Here is a 26,596-nt window from a genome sequence, read left to right on the forward strand (position 1 = left end):
GCGGTCATTCAGTATTCATAGAACCGTAGTTACATGCGTAACTATCGATTCATACGTTCACACTGACGCAAATCAAGTGTTGATTTAAACAAGGTGGTGATGTCTTTAAAGGATGGAGGAGGATTGTACATGGATGTGTTCAGCAGACACAGAGCAGAGGAGGCGTTTTCTAATGATGTGCTTCTATTCTATTCACGATTCCTGCTCTGTGGAATGCTACGTGTTAGACTGTGGGCTTTGGGGATCGAATCCAGAACCTTCCAGCCTGGAGTGAAGCATCAGGTTGAGGTTATAATGACTGATTCCTATGATTTAGAATTTGTTCTTAATCACAAGTGTCCTGTGGTGACTTTAAAGGTACTTAAGATTTAATGTACAGTTATTATATATTTGTAGTGCGGAATTATTAATACATTATTTAGACAGGAAGAGGGCCATCTTGGTTAGGGAAGGTGTTTAAGCGTCATCTTGTACTGGGTATTTTTCTCTGTGGGGCTGCATCATTCTGCACTAGTGTATAACCTTCTCTATATCTGAGAGCATCCCTTGTATGAGAGGGACATGACCTTCAAGTTGAAATAATTCTGCTGTAGAGAAGCAGCTGACTCAGTGACTTCTGTGTTGACAGCCTCAACACAGAGGTCACTGGTGACGACTGGTTTGTGTTTTTTAAGTCAGCCAATCGCATTGACATCCTATACCACCTTTTCCAGGGTTTTAAATGGACCCTGTGTCAAATAATTTGGTTAACTACTCTCAAGACGTTTAAATAATTCATGTACACTTATAGCAAAATGTTCCACTTTACTACAGCTGGAGTTGAATGAATCACAGACTGCAGCAAAGTAGACCGTTTGGGATCTTAAAGGGTAGGATGTTAAACTTGGCAAAGTGTGTGTGTGTGTGTCTGTCTGTCTGTCTGTCTGTCTGTCTGTCTGTCTGTCTGTCTGTCTGTCTGTCTTGAGCCTTATCTGAATGCCTGCCAGAAAAGGGTCTAACATAAGAGAGGAAAAGACGCAAGAAGAATCCAACCGAACGAGATTCTCTTCAAGACTCATTCAAGAGAAATGAATAAAGAAAAAAACCCTGCTATTATAGAATCACACGCCAGTACAACATGCTAACCCTTACTGAATACTCTGTACTCTGAGTACTCTGTACTCTGAGTATCTTGTGCTCTGAGGAAACTCTACGCAGTACTCTGCTCTTCTGAAAAGAGTATTCATCCGTATCCCATTGGCTCTACCGGAAGAGGCGTGACTTCACCACTCTATTCAAGTGTTAATATAAACTAGGTGGTGATGTTTTAGGATGGAGGGGGATTATGCATGGTGGTGTTCAGCAGACACAGAGCATAGGACGTCTCTTCTACTTGATGTGCTTCTTTTCATGTCAGTCTATTTATTTGTAACACGCTATCTATGTTCCTGTTGGTTCTGCTGTAGAGAAGCAGCTGACTCAGTGACTGAATGGCTCTGCATGCTGGTTGAACCATCAAGTGTCTCTTGGTTTTTCTTTCGCTACACATCACAGCTAAAGTCCATTAACTTGTATGTTCATGTAAACAGACTAGTATTCATTTGTTTGTATCTGACATGTTTTGAATACTTCCTGCAGTCTTCTTCAGATGCGTCAGCTGTTGCTGTGACGTGTGTGTGTCAGCTGAAGTTATAGACAACCATGTCAGATACAAACAAATGAATACTAGTCTGTTTACATGAACATGCAAGTTAATTTATCAACTTGGACTAAGTTAACTTTTTCTGAGCTAAACTCCATCATTCATAATTAATAAATATATAAATTAATAAAGTTATTATTCTTGGATCAGCCACCTTAGCATTTCAGTCTGGGAGGAGTATGAACTGGGAGGGGAACTGGTCCAACTGGTTGGTTCATCATTTCCTTGTTATGGTCGGACGGTTTGGTGTGGCTCACTTCATCACAGCAGGAAGACGACTAAGGTACTGTAGTCCACTCTGATCCGTGATAGATCAAAAATATGAATAACTTTGAATCTAATCAATAGTTTGATTTTAAAACCAAATGGTTAAAATAGTAATCAATGTATGGATGCATTGCTATTTGTCAAATTTGCTTTTGAATAATTTTGAAGATTCCTGCTCTGTAGAATGCTATGTGTTAGACTGTGGGCATTGGGGATCGAACCCAGAACCTTCCGGCCAGGAGTCAAGTGTCAGGTTGACTTTAATAGTGACTTTTTCTTCTTGTGTCCTTGGGTGACTTTAAAGGTACTTAGGACAGAATGTACAGTTTATATATTGGTAGTGAGGTATTATGATTACATTATTGAGACAGGAAGATGGCCATTTTGTTTAGTGAAGGTGTTTAAACGTCATCTCTTACCAGGTCTTGTTATCTGTAATTGTTCTCTGGAATGATGATACGTTATTAAATAGTATATTAGAAACGTCTGGGCAGCATCTCCTCATCTTTCCCCTCCTTGAGAATGAGAGGGTCTATGAATCTGCGTCTAGGAAAGACCACCCTGCCTCTCGTCCAAAGTTAACAAAGACGACAGTTCCCTGTGACCGGAAATACGCAGCTCATATAAAAGCAGAGAATAAACACTGAGTGGCCGTAGAAACCTTATGGAGTTGTGTTTGTGTCCAGGTCTCCAGTCTACTATGGATCAGGAGAGAGAGGAGGGGGGTACTGCCTCTAAAACCACTCTGTCTGGGGAACATGGTCGCCAGAGGAGAGCTAAGAGGTAAGAAGAGGATCTCACTTTCTGTGACTGTTGTCCATCTCAGAGCTCAACAGTGATATCTCAAGACTCAATCATTAGTCTAAGTAACAGCTAAGTGTGTGTTGTGTTGAAGCCCAGAGCAGCAGCAGAGAGCAGACTCCCCTGGACCCAGCTGTGTCTCCTTGAAGAGTGGCCGCTCTATGGATATACCTCCTGACATTAAAGATGGACGCCCCTCCAGAGAGGAGAGGTAGGAGTTTCAAACAGACGATGAAAACAGGCTGTGTTGTTATTATCAGACTAAAACCATACTGATGTTTTCAAGTCAGGAAAAATGCTATTGATTCTGTGTGTGTGAGTGTGTGTTTGTGTGTCTGTGTGTGTGTGTCTGTGTGAGTGATAATAAGCAAAAACCAAATGTAGATTCAGTTGAATAACTTTTCTTCACACTGATTTCTTCGCACTTCGCTCAATGACTGCCTTGCTTGTACCTGTTCCACCTATGGTCTCAGGTAGCACACACTGTCACCTCCCTCCTGACCTCTAGAGGGAGCCCTGACACAAGGAGTCACACGCTGTGAGAGATATGAACTGACGTGCAGTAAATAAACTGTGTTGAATAACAGAAGATAAAAAGTATATCCTACACAGAGGATGGACACAGTCCAGTTGGTTGTTATGAGACTCTGTGGAGAAGATAAATATAATAGGTGTGTGTGTGTGTGTGTGTGTGTGTGTGTGTGTGTGTGTGTGTGTGTGTGTGTGTGTGTGTGTGTGTGTGTGTGTGTGTGTGTGTGTTCTCCACAGACCCCAAAAGAGGTCAAATGTTACCAGTGCTCAGTCGGTACAGCAGCATCAAACAGAGCTGATCAAGGTGTGTAAATGTCCACCGAGACATTTGACTTCTGCTCTTCATTAGAAAGCATCTCTTGTGGTGCTAATAGTCTCCAGGCTTCCCTCTTTAGATCAGCGGACGTGAATCTAGAACAGACGCTTCTGATGTCTCCAGTTAGTTCAGAGTAAAATTCTCCTTGATTTTGTTCTGTTCCAGAGGGCTGAGGAGAACGCACACGCTTTTCTAGACAAGGAGCTGAAGAAGCTCTGGAGGGATCTCTTCTCAGATTACCCACAATGCTCAGTGAGTCAGAGGGAGGAGGAGGAGGTGGATAATAAGAACGAGGAGCAGAGGAGGCGCGCCATAAAGGGAGTGATGGACATCACAAAGCTCTGCCTGATGGAGATGAACCAGGAGGAACTGGCCGACACACTGTGGAGCAGTAGGAGACTCTTATTCTGAAGACAGAGGAAACTCTAATCTTAAAAATAGATACAATTTTGAAGAGCAGTATGAGATTCTTATTTGTTTTGTTCAGACTTATTGACATAATGTGAGACTTCTACATTTCAAAAATTTTCTTTAATGTGGGGATATCTTTCATCTTGGGGGTTAAATGGATTGATCCAGATATGTAGTGTTATTGTGAGTTAATCAGGTTAAAAAATGTTAAACATTATACTGCAAATCAACGGAAGATTAACTCAGTAGAAGAGATGCAACACAATCTTTTTATATCAGCATAGAAACTCACTTTTGACTGATTCACTATTATTAGACCAATCACAATCAGCTTCTCCGACCACAAGTAATGAAGCCACTAAATATCATGAAGTTTATCATAAGATAATTCCCTAACAGGAAATATTGACATGTTTCCTTCGATGTCACCATCCACTAACTGATGTCTTCTGTTTTGTCTTTTAGGATCTGCTGCTGTCAAGTGCCAACATAAAATCAAGTCTCATTTGAAGAAGAAATTCAGGTGTGTGGTTGAGGGAATCGCTAAAGTCGGACAGCGAACAGAGCTGAATGACTTCTACACAGACCTCTTCATCATAGAGAGAGGCAGTGGAGAGGTCAACCAGGAACATGAGGTCAGACTGATTGAAACAGTCTCCAGGAAACCAGCTGAGGAAAAACCAATCAGATGTGAGGACATCTTTAAACCCTTACCTGGACCAGATCAACCAATCAGGACAATAATGACAACTGGAGTGGCCGGCATTGGTAAAACAGTCTTAACACACAAGTTCACTCTGGACTGGGCTGAAGGCAAAACCAACCACGACATACACTTCACATTTCTCCTCACTTTCAGAGAGCTGAATTTACTCAAAGGGAAAGAGTTTAGCTTGGTGGAACTTCTTCATCACTTCTTTATTGAGACCAAAGAAGCAGGAATCTGCAGATACAACCGGTTCCAAGTTGTCTTCATCTTGGATGGACTGGATGAGTGTCGACTTCCTCTGGACTTCCAGAGAAACCCAATCTGGACTGATGTCACAAAGTCCACCTCGGTGGACATGCTGCTGACAAACCTGATCAGGGGCAACCTGCTTCCCTCCGCTCGCATCTGGATAACCACACGCCCTGCGGCAGCCAATCAGATCCCTGCTGAGTGTGTTGACATGTTGACAGAGGTGAGAGGGTTCACCGACCAACAGAAAGAAGGGTACTTCAGGAAGAGATTCAGAGAGGAGACGCTGACCAGCTCTATCATCTCCCACGTCAAAAAATCACGAAGCCTCCACATCATGTGTCACATCCCAGTCTTCTGTTGGATCACTGCTACAGTTCTGGAGGACCTCTTCAAAACATCCCAGATAGGAGAAGAGATGCCCAAGACCGTGACTCAGATGTACAGCCACTTCCTGAGGGTTCAGTCCATACAGGGGGACAGAAAGTATCATGGGAGAGCTGAAACAGATCCAGACTGGAGTACAGAGGGCAGGGAGATCATTGTTTCTCTGGGAAAACTGGCTTTTAACCAGCTGGAGAAAGGCAACCTGATCTTCTATGAGGCAGACCTGGCAGAGTGTGACATCGATATCAGAGCAGCCTCAGTGTACTCAGGAGTGTTCACCCAGATCTTTAAAGAGGAGTGTGGCCTGTACCAGGACAAGGTGTTCTGCTTTGTCCATCTGAGCTTCCAGGAATTTTTGGCTGCCCTTTATATCTTTCTGTCCTTCATCGACACTGGGGTCAATCTGCTCTCAGAAGAACCAACAACCTCTGGTAAAGATAAACTCCTCCTCCTCTACAAGAGTGCTGTGGACAAGGCGTTACAGAGTGAGAATGGACACCTGGACTTGTTCCTCCGCTTCCTCCTGGGCCTCTCTCTGGAGACCAATCGGAATCTCCTACGAGGTCTGCTTGGAAAAAAAGATAGTAGATCACTGATCAATTGGCTGAAACAGAGAGGATGGGGCTCACAGACCAATCAGAAAACAGTGTCTTACATCAAGGAGAAGATAGGTGGAGATCTCTCTCCAGAGAAAAGCATCAATCTGTTCCACTGTCTGAATGAGCTGAACGACCATTCTCTAGTGGAGCAGATCCAACGGTCCCTGACATCAGGAAGTCTGTTTAAAACACATGTCTCTCCTGCTCAGTGGTCAGCTCTGGTCTTCATCTTACTGTCATCAGAAGAGAAGCTGGACGTGTTTGACCTGAAGAAATACTCTGCTTCAGAGAAGGGTCTTCTTAGGCTGCTGCCGGTGGTCAAAGCCTCCAAAACATCTCTGTAGGTTCATTAATAACATGTATCACAATACACACAACACAGTATACCTGATAGTAGAATATCTAATTGTATGATAACGTAGAAAAGATCTTTCAAGGTTATCTTATGACATGTATCTAAATATACACAATGTTATATTGTGTAACCAGGTTGAAAAGTCAAACTCAAAAGTTCTACTTATTATGAAATAATGAAAGAAAGAATTACTATTGTTTAATAATAGTTAAATACAGCTGTAATTAAATATGTAGCTATATGTATAAATAAGTAATTACTGATAAGGATAGATTCATAAATCTATGTTTATTATTAATTAAAGATAACCCACTATTTTAAAACATTTTTACCTTGTTCAGTAGTTTGGTTACATCAATGATTTGGGTTTAACCAATAGGGTTAGGGTTAGGGTTAGGGTTAGGGTTAAAGACACTTCAGGGTCATCTGGAGGAAGGGTGAGAGGTCACGATTGAGCAGGAAAAGGGAGAAATAGGGAAGAGAAAAAGGATGAGAGTACTTTATTCTCTGTAGAGATCGCCCAGCTTAATTCTATTTAAACATGTACTTATTAGTAGTAGCCAGTAGCGGTGCCAAAGAATTATGATTGCGGGAGCTAGGGGGGCTAGGTTGTTTATAGCAAGGGCTGATTCTTTTTGATGCAACAAATAATACTACACACTACAATATGATACGAATCAACCAATCAAATCACACAACAAGTAGCAACGGTCGTCATCACTTACGCAAATGAAAAATACGATTTCATAGTTCAGTTTTGTTACATATAGGTCAGGCCGATAGCTTCATATAATAATGTATTCATATATATATTATTATTATATTATTGTGGCGATCACGGCCGTGGTTGCCAAGTGCCGCAACAGATCCTGGGAGGGTCGGCGGCACCGAGGCAGTCGTGGTTGCGGGCGACAGGATGTGTGTTTCAGGTGTGTGTGTGGTGGGTTTACATTAAGGGCCCTATCTTGCATCCTGCACAATTGACTTAATCACTGGCGCATGTGTCGTTGCTAGTTTGCAACTTTTTCCCTCCTGCGCCACACGTCGGTAAATTAGGGAATGATCTTGCGCCCAAGGGGCGGTTCGGCGAAAGGAGGAGGCGTGTTCTGGTGCAAACGTTCCCTGGTGCTATTTTGCAGTTTCAGAAACCACTTGCGCCACAAACCAGGAAATACCTGGTTTAAAGTCAGTGGCGCGTTGTTCAGATGCTGTTTTAGGGCGCATGCATAATGTTGCTTGTGCACCTCGCGCATACACTTTGCTTCTCTCATCTACCTAGCCACACATTCTTGGTAAATTATTTGGGAAAGAACAGCTGATACAGCGGTAATAAGTTGTACTTTTAAATCAATGCATCTGCAAACACCTTACAGCAAACATATTTTCTTGACACAGACATCGTGTACATGCCCATAACCTTTAGGATTGATGAGTATTTGATTGTGAGAAAACATTGTTTTACCGCGAGTGAGTGCTAAAAAGAATGAATGAATGCGGGCGCGCGTGTGTGTATGTGTAAAAGAATTAATGAATGTGGGCGCGCGTGTGTGCGTCCATCTGTTTAAACACACGCAAACTAAACACGTAACGCATAAAACTGTCCATGGCGATGTATATTAACGGGGGGACACATGCATATTAGGAACACAAGTCGATAACGATAATGCATACAATACTGATAAGAAACAATGTTCATAATGTATTGCGTCATTAAATAGAACCACAGTTACCGCATATCATATGTGTGTTAAGTTTTCTTTGCCGAAATTTAATTGAGGACTCAGTATTTCTGAAGTTGTGAAAGAAAACCTTATTCCATGTGTGAATTAGGCCATATTATTTGGCCATAAACTGAGTCATTTGAAGTTTGAAATTCATGTGCATCTGTCTCATCGGAGACTGCAGACGCGCTGTCAAAATATCAACTCGTCAGATTCAAATGCGCTCATGGCTCTTAAAGGGGATGGGAGCTGGCACTCTCATTGGTTTATTGCACGTTACGCCAAAACCACACCTACGGGTAATTAGGCTACTTCAGACCAACCCTTTGTAGATTTTCGCCAGGCGCAAGAGTAATTTTTGCGCCGGTAAAATAGCGACATCGCCACAGAACCGCCCACAAAGCTACTTGCGCTTGGCGCTTCTCACTTGCATTTCAGACCGTTAAAATAGGGCCCTAATCTTTCTCAGAGTCCTGCGGACTCCCTTCTGGTCGTTCCCGTGCTGCTCGCCACATTATTATTAAAAACGTATTTTTACCATTAATATTTGTCACAACAAATTGACTGGGGGTTTTGAGAGGGGGGGCTTGGAGGGGGCTCAGGCCTCACCCACCCCCCCCCCCCCTATAGTCACCGCTGGTTGTAACCCTAATACACAAAACATCTCTGTAGATGCACTATAACATGTATTACAATACAATAAATGAAATACATAATGCTACAATAAAAAGTCAAATTAATATACAAAACAGGTCTCAAACACTACAAAAAACTCCAATATTGAATAAAGATAAGGGTCTTATGTTTTAGTTAACTAATAGTATATATTAGTTAAATTAATAAAACATCTCTAATCAAAGATTTCAACATAAGTCCTTCAATATGTTAAAAGTAAAAGGTGTAAATTACTTTAATCACATTTACTAACATGTTCTGTTTATTGTGTGTGCAGGCTGAATGACTGTCAGCTGTCAAAGAGATGCTGTGAAGCCCTGGCCTCAGTTCTCAGCTCCAACTCCTCTAGTCTGAGAGAGCTGGACCTGAGTACCAATGATCTGGGGGATTCAGGAGTGAAGCTGCTCTCTGCTGGACTGGGGAGTCCACACTGTACACTGGAAACTCTCATGTCAGTTTAACTCAATGGTCAAACAGTTACAACACAAGTTCCACATCAGAGGACTTTGAACAGATTTACCTCTAGAAAGTTAACAGGTCTAAATAAATAAGTAGAATATGTCTTCTCAGGGCTCAAGACACATTTTCTGGTGGGGCCGCTAACCTTTTCATTTTGTGGCGCCCTAACAAATGTAGTCGCACCCCTTTATTAGATGTGAAAATGTCCTTGGTCACGTACCATCCATCTCTGTCCGTTCATGTGAACAGATTCACTCACATTAAATAAGCTGTTTATGTTTTGATTGCATAGGGGTCTTTTTCTGTTTTTACCGCCAGCACCTCGACATCTCTTTCCTTACCAATCAACTCTTCATCCTCCTCCTCAATCAAATAGCTACTAATAATAACCAGCATTTCTTCACAGGCACTTGAATAGCGCTAGTGCTGGGGTGACATTTCAATGTAACTTTGCAGTGTTCAAACCACTATTTTAGTGGTTTGAAATATATCAATTATATTTTTCATTCATCTGTGTTGAATTACTTTGGTTTCAATGATCCTTAAACATTAATCACAGTTCCTAACATGTTGTGTTTATTGTGTGTGAAGGCTGAATGGCTGTCATCTGTCAGAGAGATGCTGTGAAGCTCTGGCCTCAGTTCTCAGCTCCAACTCCTCTAGTCTGAGAGAGCTGGACCTGAGTACCAATGATCTGGGGGATTCAGGAGTGAAGCTGCTCTGTGCTGGACTGGGGAGTCCACAGTGTACATTGGAAACTCTCAGGTCAGTTTTACACAATGGTCAAACAGTTACACCACAAGTTCCACATCAGAGGAAGTTAACAGGTCTAAATAAGTCAAATATGTCCTCTCAGGGCTTAAGACACATTTTCTACTGGTGCACTTAACTTTCTCATTTGGTGGCATCCTAACAAACCTGGTTGCACCCCTTTATTAACCATGAAATTATCCTTGGTTACGTACCATCAATCTGTGTCCATTCATGTGAACAGATTCACTCACTTTAAATCAGTTGTTAATGTTTTGAAAGCATAGGGGGTCACTTTTTCTGATTTTACTGCCTGTGCCTCGACATCTCTTTCCTCACTAACCAACTCTAAATCCTCATCCTCCTCAATCAAATACCTACTAATAATAACTTACTGCTGATTGGATAATATACTCCAATTAGGATTTATCTTCTTCTCTGGGTCATCCAGAATAGTGCATTTTTTCACAGGCTCTTGAATAGCGCTAATGCTGCAGCGAAAATTCAATGAAAATTTGCTTGAACCAGTGTTTTAGTTTTCTGATCAAAGCAGAGTCTCTTCATGGGAACTTAAGCGGGTCGTGCTTCCCAATAGAGCGATCACACTGGCGCCGCAATACATCTGCGCTTCAATTCAGCACTGTACTAAACCTGGTAGTTCATAAAACTTCATAAAACTTTTTTTAAGTTTAATGATATGATCTGTTTATGAAATATGTGAAATCTAACCCTTATTATTTTAAGATCCAGTTTATTAACATGTAAATGTATTAACATTGTAAAATGACTTAGGTTTTAAACATCCTTAAACATTAATCATAGTTCCTAACATGTTCTGTTTATTCTGTGTGAAGGCTGAATGTAGTTAAATGGATAAAACATCTCTAATTAAAGTTTTCAACACGTCCTTCACTATGTTAAAAGTAAAAGATGCAAGTTACTTAAATCACAGTTGTCACATGTCATATCACATGTTCTGTTTATTGTGTGTAAAGGCTGAATGGCTGTCATCTGTCAGAGACATGCTGTGAAGCTCTGGCCTCAGTTTTCAGCTCCAACTCGTCTAGTCTGAGAGAGCTGGACCTGAGTTCCAATGATCTGCAGGATTCAGGAGTGAAGCTGCTCTCTGCTGGACTGGGGAGTCCACACTGTATACTGGAAACTCTCAGGTCAGTTTTACCTAAAGGTCCCATAGCATGAAAATCTCACTATATGAGGTTTTCTAACATATACATGAGTTCCCCTAGCCTGCCTATGGTCCCCCAGTGGCTAAAACTTGTGTTCGGTGTAAAATGAGCACTAGTTGTTCTGCTCGCCTTTGAAAAAATGGAGGCTCAAGCGCGCTGATTTGGAATGTGGTCCCATATGTCGTCATAAGGATCTAAACTCTCCCCCTTTCTCTCCCTGGTCCGCCACATGTGTGTGTGTGTGTGTATGTGTGATTATACACAGTGTTTGCTGTTGATGTAATGGCGCATAACACGTCGGTTCTTTGACGTCTCTTGTATTTCCACAACGAGACTGTAGTTGGGGTTATCTCAGCCATGGTTGAGAAGGAATTAGGGGATAGGAACTTTGGCTTTGACTCCCTGAAGTATGAACTGTGACATGCTGCCTGCCGCCGGTTGCCGCGAGGCACCATCGCCGCGAAGCACCACCAGCGTGAAGCAGCACCGCCCGGCAGTGGGCAGCCGGCAGCGGGCAGCCGACAGCGGACAGCCGGCAGCCGGCAGCGCGCGGTTCAGTCTACTTCAGATTGATGTGGAAGTGGAAGAACCAGAGACGTCGGAGAACCCGTCGAAGTTGTTTGTGATTCATAATATCGTCTGGAGGCACACACAGCTTGGCCGTGATAGTATGAATTATATGATATAGATGTCTATGTATTATATATTATTTAGATATAGAGCTCCAGGACTGTAACGCGTGTGTCATACACACGCGTACACACAAAGTGTTGTACACGCTGTTGGTGTTATGGCGCATAACACATTGGACTCTCGTCTCTGGTATTTCCACAACAAGACTCGTAGTGGGGGTTATCTCAGCCATGGTTGAGAATGAATTGGGGGAAAGGAATTTTGGCTTTGACTCCCTGAAGTACATGAACCACGACATGGAGGAGAAAGGGATTGTTGGCCTCGAATGTCTCCCGCTTGAGCCCCGCTTCCCGCTGCCAAGGGACCACCGCCTCGGCGCTGCAGGAGGCGGTGGTGCCTCGGGAGCAACCGCGGTCAACAATCCCTTTCTCCTCCATGTCGTGGTTCAGTCTACTTCAGATTGATGTGGACGTGGAAGAACAAGAGACGTCGGAGAACCCTAAACGGTCGTTTGAGATTCATAATATTGTCTGGAGGCTCACACAGCTTTTGGCCGTGATAATATATATTATACGTTATAAATATCCATTTATAATATGATATTATTTAGATATAGAGCTCCGTGTGTTTTAGAATATTAACAGAACACAGCTAAAGGCTGTTTGCGCCTCGCCATACACCACTGTAAACAGCGCTTGGTACCGTGGCTGCAAGCTGCTCAGGGCCACACCCCCACCCTCCTCCTTGACCCGCCTCAGTCCTCCTCATTTGCATTAAAGCTACAGACACTAAAACAGCACATTTGGGGGAAGCTCAATGTGCGACTGGCTCGGGGTGGCTGTAACTCTGCACCACGGCTGAATTTCGGGAACGTCTTTGAATATTGTGTTAGTGGCCCACTACTACCTATACTAAAGCATCCATAAAATAGCATGTGATGGGACCTTTAACAGTTACACCACAAGTTCCACATCAAAGGACTTTGAACAGATTTACCTCCAGAAAGTGAACGGGTCCAAATAAATAAGTAGAATATGTCCTCTCAGGTCTCAAGACACATTTTCTACTGGTGCCGCTTACTTTTTCATTTGGTGGCAACCTAACAAATGTGGTCGCATCCCTTTATTAGACGTGATAATGTCCTTGGTCAAGTACCATCCATCTGTCTCCATTCATGTAAACAGATTCACTCACTTTAAATAAGCTGTTTATGTTTTGATTGCATAGGGGGTCTTTTTTTTTTTTTTCGCCAGCGCCTCCATATCTCTTTCCTCACCAACCAACTCTTCATCCTCCTCCTCCTTCTCCTCCTCCTCCTCCTCCTCCTCCTCAATCAAATAGCTACTAATAATAACTGACTGCTGATTGGATACTATACTCCAATTAGGATTTAACCTCTTCTCTGGGTCATCCAGAATAGTGGATTTCTTCACAGGCACTTGAATAGCGCTAGTGCTGCGGTGACATTTCAATGAAACTTTGCACAAAGTTCAAACCACTATTTTAGTTTTCTGATCAAAGCAGAGTGTCTTCATGGGAACTTAAGTGGGTCGTGTTTCCCAATAGAGCGATCACACCAGCGCCGCAATAAAGCCATGCTTTAACTCAGCACTGAACTAAACTTTGGCAGTCTGGATGCATTGCAGCGCCATTACCACTCATCATATCAAACACGAGACCTAATCTCACTCTATTTGTGTTGACATGACAGTTAAAGGTGTACGTTGGATTCAGTTTGTTAATGATAATATAAGGTGTTTGTTTTATTACGTTCCTATTCGACTCATAATCATGTGGTCAGACAGTAAGGTGGACTTTAGACGTGTTCAGTTCAATTTAATAACAGATTCTTCTTAGATCTCTGCCTTTTTAGGGACAATTTCAGGGGTTTTGTTGAATATTTAGTTATCTGACCTCTAAGTAAGTCATTTTTTATAGATCTACTGTACTGAAATTTAGTTAAACTAATAAAACACATCTGATAACAAGTTTCAAATAAAACATGAACCACAGTTGCTAACATGCTATGTTTGATTTGTATGAGGTGTGTGTTGTAACATTTCTATTCTACTTATCATGTAATAATCAGACAGCAAGCTGGACTTTAAAATTATTTATTAAGGTTTAGTAACAGCCTCTTCATAATTTTTTTTAAGGGAAGTATAATGATACAATTTGTTTATGAACTATGTGAAATCTAACTCTTAATATTTAAAGATCCAGTTTATTAACATTCATTATATTTTTCGTTCATGTGTGTTAAATTACTTTGGTTTCAATGATCCTAAAACATTAATCACAGTTCCTAACATGTTGTGTTTTTGTGTGTGAAGGCTGAATAGCTGTCGTCTGGCAGAGAGATGCTGTGAAGCTCTGGCCTCAGTTCTCAGCTCCAACTCCTCTAGTCTGAGAGAGCTGGACCTGAGTACCAATGATCTGCAGGATTCAGGAGTGAAGCTGCTCTCTGCTGGACTGGGGAGCCCACACTGTACACTGGAAACTCTCAGGTCCATTTTACTCAATGGCCAAACAGTTACAGCACAAGTTCCACATCAGAGGAAGTTAACAGGTCTAAATAAGTCAAATATGTCCTCTCAGGGCTCAAGACCAATTTTCTACTGGTGCACCTAACTTTCTCATTTGGTGGCACCCTAACAGATGTGGACGCATCTCTTAATTAAACATGAAAATGTCCTTGGTCACATACCATCCATCTATGTCCATTCATAAGAAAAGATTCACTCACTTTTAATAAGTTGTTATTGTTTTGAAAGCATAGGGGGTGTTTTTCTGATTTTACCACCAGCGCCTCGACATCTCTTTCCTCACAAACCAACTCTTCGTCGTCCTCCTCCTCAATCAAATACCTACTAATAACAACTAGCTGCTGATTGGTTAATATACTCCAATTAGGATTTATCTTCTTCACTTGGTCTTCCAGAATAGTGCATTTCTTCACAGGCTCTTGAATAGCGCTAGTGCTGTGGCGACATTTCAATGAAACTTTGCACAAAGTACAAACCAGTGTTTTAGTTTCTGACCAAAGCAGAGCGTCTTCGTGGGAACTTGTGTGGGTCGTGCTTTCCAATAGAGCGATCACACCGGCGCCGCAATACAGCCGCGCTTTAATTCAGCACTGAACTAAACCTGGTAGTTCATAAAACTTCATGATACTTTTTTGAACTATAGTGATATGATTTGTTTATAAACTATGTGAAATCTAACTCTTAATATTGAAAGATCCAGTTTATTAACATGTTAATTTCTTAACATTGTAATTCGGTTTTAATCATCCTAAAACATTAATCAGAGTTCCTAACATGTTCTGTTTATTGTGTGGGAAGGCTGAATGTAGTTGAATCAATAAAACATCTCTAATTAAAGTTTTCAACACACCCTTTATTATGGTAACAGTAAAAGATGCAGGTTACTTAAATCACAGTTCCTAACATGTTCTGTTTATTGTGTGTAAAGGCTGAATGGCTGTCATCTGTCAGAGAGATGCTGTGACGCTCTGGCCTCAGTTCTCAGCTCCAACTTCTTTGGTCTGAGAGAGCTGGACCTGAGTACCAATGATCTGGGGGATTCAGGAGTGAAGCTGCTCTCTGCTGGACTGGGGAGTCCACACTGTACACTGGAAACTCTCAGGTCAGTTTTAATCAACAGTTACACCACAAGTTCCACATCAGAGGACATTCAACAGATTTACCTCTAGAAACATAATAATGTGTGTGTGTGTATGAGTGTGTGTGTGTGTGTGTGTGTGTGTGTGTGTGTGTGTGTGTGTGTGTGTGTGTGTAGCTTGTCTGGCTGCCTGGTCACACAGGAAGGCTGTGCTTCTCTGGCCTCAGCTCTGAGCTCCAACCACTCCCATCTGAGAGAGCTGGACCTGAGCTACAATCACCCAGGAGACATTGGAGCTGCGCTGCTCTCTGCTGGACTGGAGGATCCAAGCTGGAGACTGGACACTCTCAGGTATGGAGAGGACAGCTCACCACTCCGGGATTAAGTCTCCTATTTAAGCCACTGCTAGATTAAGTGGTTTGAAAAGGCAGCTGTAACTCATGTTGTGTAGAACGTTATAAGACAGCAGATGATGAAGGTGAATATTTCAACAAGCTGCTCTCACTTTGATTCCCCCCCAGTGTGGAGCACGGTGGAGTGTGGAGGTTGAAACCAGCTCTAAAGAAGTGTAAGTGTCTGTTTGATTCATCACAACACAAACTCACTATTGAGATGGAAATTCCAACCAAACAGCAGGAGGTGACGTCCGGTCATTCCCATGTGGACTTCTGTATACGAATGTGTACCTATGTTTACCTGTGTTTATGTATGTCAATCTTCTTTGAGTCGGTGTGTTTACGTATGTGTACATGTCTATATTATATATGAACCAGGTCTATGGTACCAACAGTTAGTTTCCAGCCTGTATGTGAGCTCAGCTGGTTCAGTCTGTGGTTTACACAGGTGGAATACAATGGATATGTATTGTAACATTTCGAAGTCTAATATCTTGAAAATGATGTCGACTATAACTTAGAAATTCGAGAGAAGCAATAAGCTCACCATGTTGAACGTTTTGGTGTATAATATGTGTATGTTGTGTAAATATTGCGAGAGTAGATTCAGGTCAAACATTTTCTAGGCTTCAATATTTGAATGGGACAGCCACTCACACACACATGGGATTTACATTTAAGTTTAACTTAAATGATCGTATAAACAATGTTCACAACTATTTCTAAAGCTATAGCACAATAGTCCACTATAGTAGCTCTGACATGATTTAGTGTTTCTAGGTTAGTTGATGTTTGTAGAGTAGATTGTGAACGTGAAGAAGAAGAATGCAAGAGTAACAGTTCTAGGGATGATGATGTTGATGAGGATGAAGAACGGTTCAGCAGCTCATCATGTCTTGTTCTCCCTCAGATGCCTTTGAACTCACATTGGACCCAAAGACAGCCTACAGACGACTCTCTCTGTCTGAGGACAACAGGAATGTGACGCGGGTTAGAGAAGACAAGTCGTATCCGGATCACCCGGGGAGATTTGACTACTGGGCCCAGGTGTTGGGTAGAGAGGGTCTGACTGGCCGCTGTTACTGGGAGGTAGAGTGGAAAGGATTTGTTGTTATGGGAGTGACATACAGAGGAATCACAAGGAGAGGAGGGGGTGCAGACAGCGAGCTTGGAAAGAACAACAAGTCCTGGCGTCTTCTTTGTTATTTTGGTTGTTACATTGCCGTGTACAATGGTAGAGGAACAGCCATACGTCTCCCCCCCGATGGCTCTACCAGAGTAGGAGTGTATCTGGACCGGCCTGCTGGCTCTCTGTCCTTCTACAGAGTGTCCGCAGGTGGAGGAGGGTCCTCAGACACACTGACACACCTCCATACCATCTGGTCCTCCTTCACCCAGGAGGACCTCCTCCCTGGGTTTGGGTTATGGGGGGATGAGGGTGACTCAGCGTCTCAAGTTACAGTGTGTAAGTTATAGTCTCTCTCTCTCTCTCTCTCTCTCTGTCTCTCCGAGTCTGAGGACATACATGAATGCATGCATGCATTCATTAACACACACACACACACACACACACACACACACACACATATATTAACACAAGCAGGTGTGCATATATTACACACACATGCATATATAAACACAAACACACACATGCTACATAAATACACATATGTACAGACACACACACATATATTAAGACACGCAAACACACACACACATATAAACACATGCTTACACGCACACACACACATAAACACACATGCGTGCGCACACACAAAACGCTTATATAAACATACACGAAACGTGTATATATGAACACACACACGCATATATGAACACACACACGCATATATGAACACATACACGTATATATGAACACATACACGTATATATGAACACACTCACCCGCGCATGCTCACACACACACACATACACAAATTATATAAACACACACAAACATGCATATGTAAACGCATGCACACACACACACACATACACACATATAAACACTCAAATATACACAAAAACATGCGCACACACACACATGCAGATATGAACACATACACACACATGCAGATATGAACACACACACACACACACGCAGATATGAACACACACACGCACGCATGCATTTACAATGAACACACACCCACCCACGCAGACTACACACACGTATATATAAACACACACACTGTGTTTGGGTAATTTAAATTCATGTACTCGTGTATGTTTTCTTGGGCTTCTGAAAGTTGATCTTGATAAACCCTGAAAGGAAGAGACTTTTAAGATCTTCCATGAGGTTAACTATGCAGGTTTTACACAGACTATATTTCTAATGTCAAATGTATTTTAATTATTGATTGATGGTAAATCTAAACATGTTTATACTACAATACTGTGTATATTTTCAGACGTTAATAGTTTCATACGGCGGGGCTCTGCTATCAGTTTATATTTTGAGCCTCTTTAAGCCTAACATGGAACCTGATTTAAAGCAGATTTAATATTACATTCATTATGCAAGCGGTCTGGGAAAAGCTATTGATCATTTTGTGATTTTAAACTGAGTATTGATTTCTTGTGTTCTGGTGGGAACAACACAGCAGCAGAATGTTTATGATGAGCAATGCACACCTGTTTATGATTAGTTATGTCTGCTGCTTCAATTGCTTGAGTCCTTGTGTTTATTATGTTCATGTAAGGAACTCTTTCTCTGTTTGGTTAATGAAGCATAGTGGTGATAATCAACTCAGAGGATCCACAGGATGTTCTCTGTGTTCAGCAGAGGATCAGTTTACACCTTAAGGTCGGGGTTCACTGAATAAAAAGCACAGCAGACTTTGTCTACCCTAGATGGTCTGTAGTCTCTTTAGTCTCTGCAGGTCTGTAGTCTCTGTAGAAGGTCTGCAGGGTTTGAAGAAGGTATGTAGTCTCTGTAGAAGGTCTTTAGGGTCTCTGTAGAAGGTCTGTAGTCCAGTGTTGTGCCTGAACGCATTCATTGAACAATAGTTCATGAACTCGTTCATATTTTGGGCGAACGTGAACTGAACGTACTGTATCTCTGCCTGATGAACGTTACTGTGAACTAGTTCATTCTGGTGTCTGTGAACGGCACGCTCACTCGGTTTAACTTCGTTCGATTCTTTGTTTATCTACACGGCGGATGCGGGGGATTCTTTGTTTATCTACATGGCGGATGCGCGCGCAGAATTAAAATGTTTGACTGGTTGCCATGGACATGGTTATCTCCGTGTGATTAATTTGCAGTTGCGATGTTGTCAGCCTACTATTACATTAAACTGTAATCAGAAAATGCGGTTATATGCTATAGAGCCTATAGTATCTGTGGTATAAAGGCTGGGACGAATTTCAAATTATAAATAAGTACACTTTATGTTGAAAATATAGACCGTCAAGATTCCCATTGAAACGAATGGAGCGGTGATTATTCTTCAAAACGAGAGCTGGTAAATTGTGAAAAATGAATTTAACTGTAATCAGACAACGCGGTTATACGCTATAGATCCTAGAGTATCTGTTTTATAAAGGCTGGGACGAATTTCGAATTATAAATATAATTCGAAATTCACCCCAGGAAAAACACCCTATCTGCCTGGCAACACAGCCACCAGCGTCGCACGACGCGCATGCTTCTTCAAAACAAAAACATCATGGCTACGACAGCAGCATGTAGGCGATTAGATTCGTATAATAATTTAAAAGAGTTGACATGACAAGGTCGGTGAGGATGGGAAAAATCTTACATTTCTGTGCAAACTTTGCCCGCCGGCTTTGAAAAAGAAAATCCGCACTTCCGTCACATCCACAGCAAACCTGAAACGGCACATTGACTGAAGCACCAGGCTAGCCTTTCAAGGTATGTGCAAGCAAATAAAAAATCCAAAGACAGTCAAGACAGATCCTCGACCTCGACCCAAATCCCATTACCCGCGTACAGCGGCTCCTTTTTCATCTCCCAGCCGCAGCTGGACCACCTGGTGGTGCAGTTTATTGTCGGAGACCTGCAGCCTTTGAGTAAAGTGGAAAGCCCAGCTTTCATAAACTAAATTAAGGGGTTGCAGCCATCCAAAACGGTGCCATCGAGAAAGAAACTACAGACACTGTTAAACAAGAAATTTAAAGAAAACATATCTGAACTTAAGACTGAACTGTCTGAGACCGATGCTGTGTGCACAACAGCAGATTGCTGGTCAGCTGTGAACAAGGCATTTATGGGAATCACTGTCCACTGGCTAAACAAAACTGATGTTTCTAAGAGATACTCTGCAGTACTGGCATGCCGGCGGATTAAAGGAGCACATACACATGATGTGTTGGCAAAATTATTGTCAGAAGTAAACAAAGAATTCAAAATCCAGAACAAGGTTGTGTGTACAGTAAAAGACAATGCTGCAAATTTTGTCAAGGCATTCAACTGTTTTGGGATGGATATTGATACTGAAGTGCCAGAGACAGTGGTCCACTTTGATGAAACTGAAAGTGAAGATGACAATGAAGTGTCAGCCTTTGCTGCCGCCAGTGAGGACTCAGATGAAGATGACCGGATGGAGCCTGAGCCTCTCTCAGGTCTGGATCATCCCTCTCTCCCCCCTCACAGAAGGTGCATGGCTCACACCTTGAATCTAGTGGCCAGAGATACGGAAAAGGTTACTTAAAAAACGCTACAAAACAATGTCGAGGGCTGTTTTTGCAAAAGCTTCTGCTCTGTGGAACCTGGTTAAGCGAAGTACAAAGGCTTCTGATGCTGTGGAGGAAAAGCTTGGGATTGGTTTTGTTGTGACAAATGACACAAGATGGAACTCAGTTTTTCTCGCGATGGAGCGACTGTCTCGCATAGCAACACTAACTACCAAGGCAGAAATGAACGTGGCTGAGGTCACCCCTGAAAATGGTGCCACTCCCCTACATGACGAGCTGCTTTTGCACACTGTGAGTGATGAGTTTGGCTTTCGCAGATTTACTCCACAGGAAGTTGAATTTATACACAAGTTTATGGATGTGATGAGGCCTTTAGCACTTGCAGTAAACATCCTCCAAGCAGAGAAGAACATCTTTCTTGGCTACCTGGCTCCAACAATTGTGCAGCTGCAATTTCATATGAATGACCTGTTGGATGAGAGCATAAAGCCCACTGCCGCAGAGGGTCTCATTACATGCAGACACCTCATAAAGAGTATCTTGGAATCCCTGAGCAAAAGGCTGGCAGGTCTTCTGGAGAAGAGGGACCACATTCTCTCCGCTATGCTGGTGCCAAGATTCAAGCTAGACTGGGTCCAAGATGAGGAGAAACAATTGCAGTACAGATTGATGCTGAAAAGAGAATTTCAAACCCTCAACTCTGATGACTCAGGTCCAGCACAGTCCAGTGGTAAACCTGTCAAAATAGATCCTGCAGCGTCATTCTTCAGATTTAACCAAAAAACAGAGGTTAATCCAAAAACTGAAGTGGACACCTATTTGGACGCCCCAACTACAGATGGGTTTGATGAATACCTGCAGTTTTCAAAGCTCAGAAGGCTGTTCATTAAACACAACACTGCCCTGCCCTCAAGCGCTCCAGTAGAGAGGCTCTTCAGCATCGGTGGTCTAATATTCAGGTAGGAATAAACTGTGATTATATTACATAATTCTTCTTCTTTGGTAATAAGTACAGTAAATACCCAGCCTCAAATTATAGTTCTTGGTGATATCATTCTAGTTCTGATTTTCAAAAGAAAAAAATATTTCAGTGATTGCCTTAGTTCACAATTCCTTTAATACAGATTACTGTTAATTTTTTTTTGCCATAATAATCATGATGTTAAAATCTCATTCAGACCCAGGAGAAACCGGCTGGGAGATGCCAACTTTGAGAAGCAGCTCATCCTGAATGCCAACAAAAAGTTTTGACGGTATGTTAAAAATTGTGTTTACAGGGCCGCTGCTAAGCTTTTGGGTGCCCTAAGCTCAACTGGTCAGGGAGGCCAGTTGAGCTTTTCAGCACCAGATTCCTGTTGTCTCTTACTTGCCATTATGAAGAATCGCCATTCAAAAACAGCTTGATAAAACCGGCAAAAGCATGCCCTGTCTCCGATGCGAAAAGACGAGAGCTTCGAAGGCTGTACCGTTAGGGTCAGGGGGGCTCCTTTTATATATTAGGTTAAAACATCTAATTTTCCGAAATTTAGTGATAGGTTATCCAATTAAGAAAAAACAACGGTCTCTTCATAACTCATTTATATATTTTTGTAATTCAATTTATTTATTTATTTTTGTAACCTTACTTCTTGGTGCCCTACGCACTCTGCGTACTCTGCGTATAGGGAGCGGAGGGCCTGGCCGCATAAAAACAACAGCATACCTGTATCTTGTTTTTACAGGAAGCTAAAAAACAGCAGATCCACCAGGGAGAGAACACTGTGACCAATGACAGAGGATCTTCATTCAGATAAGGGATTGGCCCTGCACACTGACTTTTTTTCATTCATTATTATTATTATTACTTTGGTTATTTCTGTAACCAGTGATATTCATTCAGTTCCACTCACTGGACAGAAAGTAGGAGCACTGTCCATGGCCTTGGACTCCGACTGACTCTTTTTAAGTTATTGTTTTGTTTTACGTATTCATTTGGCAAACAAAGTGACTTAATAATGTTGAAATGTTTTGCACTTTGAATATTGGACTTTCAAGTTCAACTTTGATTTCCTACCTCAGTTTGTGTTATTGGAATGGTTAATTTACTGTTCCTGTAATGTAACTTGTTTGTTGAACCTGCCTGTTATATTTTTCCAGGATTCCAGTATTATTAAAAAATAACATTCAAGCAGCATGTTTTTCCTCATGTTTTTGAGAATATACTGTAGGGTGAAAGCTGCAGCTGCTACTAGTGTGGACTGAATGGACAGCAACAAAGCGTTAAAGCGACAGTGGGGAAAGGCTGTCCCCTCACTGCTAATGTATACCCTGGTTGGATAAGGATTGGATCAGGATAATTGGATATGAAGAGGAAATCTGATACATAGTTTCAGTGATAAAACTGATAAAAGAATTGCTGTCTGTGGTTCTATATGGGCTGTGGCAAACATTTTGAAAAATAATAGCACACAGCAACATATTGAAAAAAAGAACTATGAACTAGTTCATATTTGGAACTTGAATTATGAACTTTGAACTGAACTAGTTCATTTAAAAATTTGTGAACTGAACTTTGAACTAGTTCACGTAGAAAGTGAACTTTCCCAACACTGTTGAGGGTCATGTTGGAGTGCTCCGGTTCAGAACTAGAGGAGAACCTGGTGTTCTTGGGAAGAAAATTAACTAAAAAATAAAGAATAAAGATTCTGAAACCCTAAGCCCTCTGAATACTGAGTGACATCACGTTACAATGGTTGTAAACTCTGCTGGTTTGATAAGACTACAGGTGGTTGTTGTTGAATACCTGCCTGTTAACGGTGCAGCAAGAATCCGACCCAACCAGATAATCACGGAAGAGAAGTAAAGGAAGAAAACAACCCTGCCATTATACAAACATAACCATTATAAATAATAACACTACATAGACTATAGTGTTCACAGTCTGTTTTCTCCTCAAAACCTTTTATATCCTTTAACGCTATAACATTAACAGTTGCAGTCAGGTAGAAATTTTTAAGGGATCCATGGTGATGACATAATAATCCAAAGACTATATTTCTTTAAGTGTCTGCTTCTAAATAATAAATGATAATATTGGTTTCCTGATTTTAATTAAAAAAAGTACACTTGACAGACTTCCAGCTCTGTCTGAAGACATGAGATCACAGCAACATGAGAGGGAGTTCAAACACAAACACATCAAAATACCCTCACCCACATGAGGGCCGATGTCTACATGAATAGGAGGCATGGAGTGACTCCTATTCATGTGTGATATTGACATCACACTCATGGGACCATAACAATGTGTTTTTGGTTTAAAAACTATTTCTGCACAAACGGTAGCAGGTGACCCTGACGCAATCGTGAGAATATCTCAACCAGATAGAATAACGTGTGTGTGTGTCTGCTTGTGTGTGTGTGTGTGTATGTTGGCCCCTATCTGAATACCTGCCAGTAAAGGGTGTTACACGAGGAAGGTAAAAAAGACAAGAAGAATCCAACCCAACAAGATTCCATTGCGACTCATTCAAGAGAAATGAATAAAGAAAAATCCCCCTGCTATTACAGAATCACACGCAAGTAGTGCTACATGCTAACCCTTACTGAGTACTCTGTACTCTGTATTCTGAGTACTCTGCACTCCGAGTACTCTGCACTCCTAGTATCTTGTACTCTGAGTATCTTGTACTCTGAGGAAACTCTACTCAGTGCTCTGCTCCTCTGAAAAGAGAAATCATCCATTTATATAGATTCTACTGATTCATACGTTCACACTGATGCAAATAAAGTGTTCATTTAAACAAGGTGGTAATGTCTTTAAAGGATGGAGGAGGATTCTACATGGAGGCAGTGGCGCCGGAATGATTTCAGTGGTGGGGGGGGGGGGGGGCCAAATGGGCGTGCATGTGTCGAGCAGAGCGTGACACCTCATCATCCTAAAGCCGGCCACACACCGGCGCCGAAGCGCCGCGGTGCGCATTTCACGAGTGTCAATTGCCCTCCTAGCACCAATATGAAGCGGCGCGCTGCAGCACCGTTGTGATCCAAATAATGTGTCGTCACCGCAACCTAAACACTGAATCATCATAATAACCTTCTTCATTGTCATCATCGTCATCATTATAGATGGCTTTTGGATTTGACTGTAGAAATCATTTTCTACAAATTTGGTTGTGTTTAATGCAGTGCTTCACGCAGCATCAACGCAGCAACAAAGTGTAAATAACAATGGATCCCGGCGAGTTCCTATACTAGGCATTATGATGGGGGTCCTCTGCGTAGTGCAGTGAAGTCTAGTTAGTAGAGATGTGCGGATGAGCTGTAATGTCATCCCGATTTTGAGTTGCATGTGGCAGGGCCATTGTGCGAATTCCCTACTAGACCAAACGAGACTCGTAATGATAGGTAAAAACAATAGTTTATTAAAGCATGCAATTGTGATGTAGAACAAAATTAAAATAAAACATGAAATGCTTGCATGGTATTGAAGCCTACAGTGATCGTTAGTTAACTTGTGTGGCGGTGCCTTATCATTTGCTTACCCATGGGCCAGGGCAACGCGATTGCTACCTGCTGTAGTACTCTCATTGACTGAATCGATGAGAACGTTTTAGACTTAATCAATATAAGATCGTGGGGAGACAAAGCTCTTTTCGTTAGTATAGTAACAATATTAGGCCAAAACATTACTAGTGAACGAAATAGCTCATCAATACAGGCTAAAAATTATTTTTTTTTTTTTCCACGAAAAGTGGGGTGGCCATTGGCCCCGCGACCTCATAGGTTCTGGTGCCTATACATGGAGGTGTTCAGCAGACAAAGAGCAGAGGAGGCGTTTTCTACTTGATGTGCTTCTATTCATGACGTTATCAGTCTCTTTATTGATAACATGGTATCTGTGTTCCTGTACGTTCTGCTGTAGAGAAGCAGCTGACCCAGTGACTGAGTGGCTCTACAAGCTGGTTGAACCATCAAGTGTCTCTTGGTTTTTCTCTGAGCTTCTACACATCACAGCTCTCTGTCCATCGTTCTTATTTTAATAAAGTTATTATTCTTGGATCAGCCGCCGTCAGTCTGGGAGGAGTATGAACTGGGAGAGGAACTGGTCCAACTGGTTTGTTCATCATTTCCTTGTTATGGTCGGACGGTTTGGTGTGGCTCACTTCATCACAGCAGGAAGACGACTAAGGTACTGTAGTACACTCTGATTCGTGATAGATCATATATATGAATAACTTTGAATCTAATCAATAGTTTGATTGTTAGTTTCCTATAAAACCAGATGGTTAAAAACGTAGACAATGTTTGGATTGAATCATTTTGAAGATTCCTGCTCTATGGAATGCTACCAGGCATAGAGCTCGTAAGTCCGCCCCTTTCCGGGGAACTTGTGATTAAGAACAAATTCTAAATCAGAAGAAACAGTCATTATAACCTCAACCGGACGCTTGACTCCAGGCTGGAAGGTTCTGGATTCGATCCCCCATAGAGCTCGTACGTCCGCCCCTTCCGGTAGACCCCCATGGGACCTTTGGGCTAGGAAAATTAGAATGGGTGTCAATGGAGAGAAGTAATTATTTTCTGGTCCCCGTTTTTATATGCCCTGGATTACACATATGTTGTTTGTGGATGTTGTGTGTCCTGTGGTGACTTTAAAGGTACTTAAGATATAATGTACACTTGTTATATTTGTAGTGCGGAATTATAATTACATTATTTAGACAGGAAGACGGCCATCTTGGTTAGGGAAGGTGCTTAAGCGTCATCTTGTACTGGGTTTTATTCTCCGTGGGCCTGCATCATTCTGCAGTAGTGTAGGCCTACTCTATATCTGAGAGTATCCCTCGTATGAGAGGGACATGACCTTCAAGTTGAATTATCTCTGCCGCGACCGCCTCAACACCAGTGTTTGCAATAACGCCGTTTAAAAGAACAGCGTTAGGTGACGCCGTTATTTTTTCAGTAACGGGGTAATCTAACTAATTACTGTTTCCGTTGTTACAACGCCGTTACCGTTACTGTACGTTAAATGCGGTGCGTTACTATGAACTGATTGAATAAACTGCGTAATCCGAACGCACCCCTGGCTCCAAACACAAACTGCTAGTGAGGAGACCGGGTGGGTTAACAACGAGATAAGCGATTATGATTGGCTAAGGCAGAGTCATGTTTCATGGTAGCCAATCGGAGCCAGTTTTTTTACACA

General features: G+C 42.0%; 1 protein-coding gene across 6 annotated transcripts in view; it reads left to right on the forward strand.

The window, feature by feature from the left end:
• The first annotated feature begins 1,866 nt into the window (after positions 1-1,866).
• The window catches only part of LOC307089398 (NLR family CARD domain-containing protein 3-like), a 46,395-nt gene continuing 21,665 nt past the window's right edge, over positions 1,867-26,596 (forward strand). The window contains exons 1-14 of one of the 6 annotated variants that reach the window (XM_079755663.1): positions 1,867-1,964; positions 2,643-2,731; positions 2,844-2,960; positions 3,518-3,584; positions 3,762-3,987; positions 4,473-6,291; positions 8,980-9,153; positions 9,753-9,926; positions 10,907-11,080; positions 14,065-14,238; positions 15,206-15,379; positions 15,533-15,706; positions 15,877-15,923; positions 16,661-18,987. In XM_079755663.1, coding sequence (XP_079611789.1) covers positions 2,649-2,731; positions 2,844-2,960; positions 3,518-3,584; positions 3,762-3,987; positions 4,473-6,291; positions 8,980-9,153; positions 9,753-9,926; positions 10,907-11,080; positions 14,065-14,238; positions 15,206-15,379; positions 15,533-15,706; positions 15,877-15,923; positions 16,661-17,226 — 3,969 coding nt within the window. In that variant the 5' untranslated portion in view covers positions 1,867-1,964; positions 2,643-2,648 and the 3' untranslated portion in view covers positions 17,227-18,987. Of the gene's footprint in view, positions 1,965-2,634; positions 2,732-2,843; positions 2,961-3,517; positions 3,585-3,761; positions 3,988-4,472; positions 6,292-8,979; positions 9,154-9,752; positions 9,927-10,906; positions 11,081-14,064; positions 14,239-15,205; positions 15,380-15,532; positions 15,707-15,876; positions 15,924-16,660; positions 18,988-25,456; positions 25,580-26,596 lie in introns of those variants that run through there. The other 5 variants (XM_079755664.1, XM_079755660.1, XM_079755661.1 and 2 more) reach the window with 5 other exon arrangements.

Source organism: Pollachius pollachius (assembly GCF_949987615.1).
Source record: "Pollachius pollachius genome assembly, chromosome: 18".
NCBI classification, from domain to species: Eukaryota; Metazoa; Chordata; class Actinopteri; order Gadiformes; family Gadidae; genus Pollachius; species Pollachius pollachius.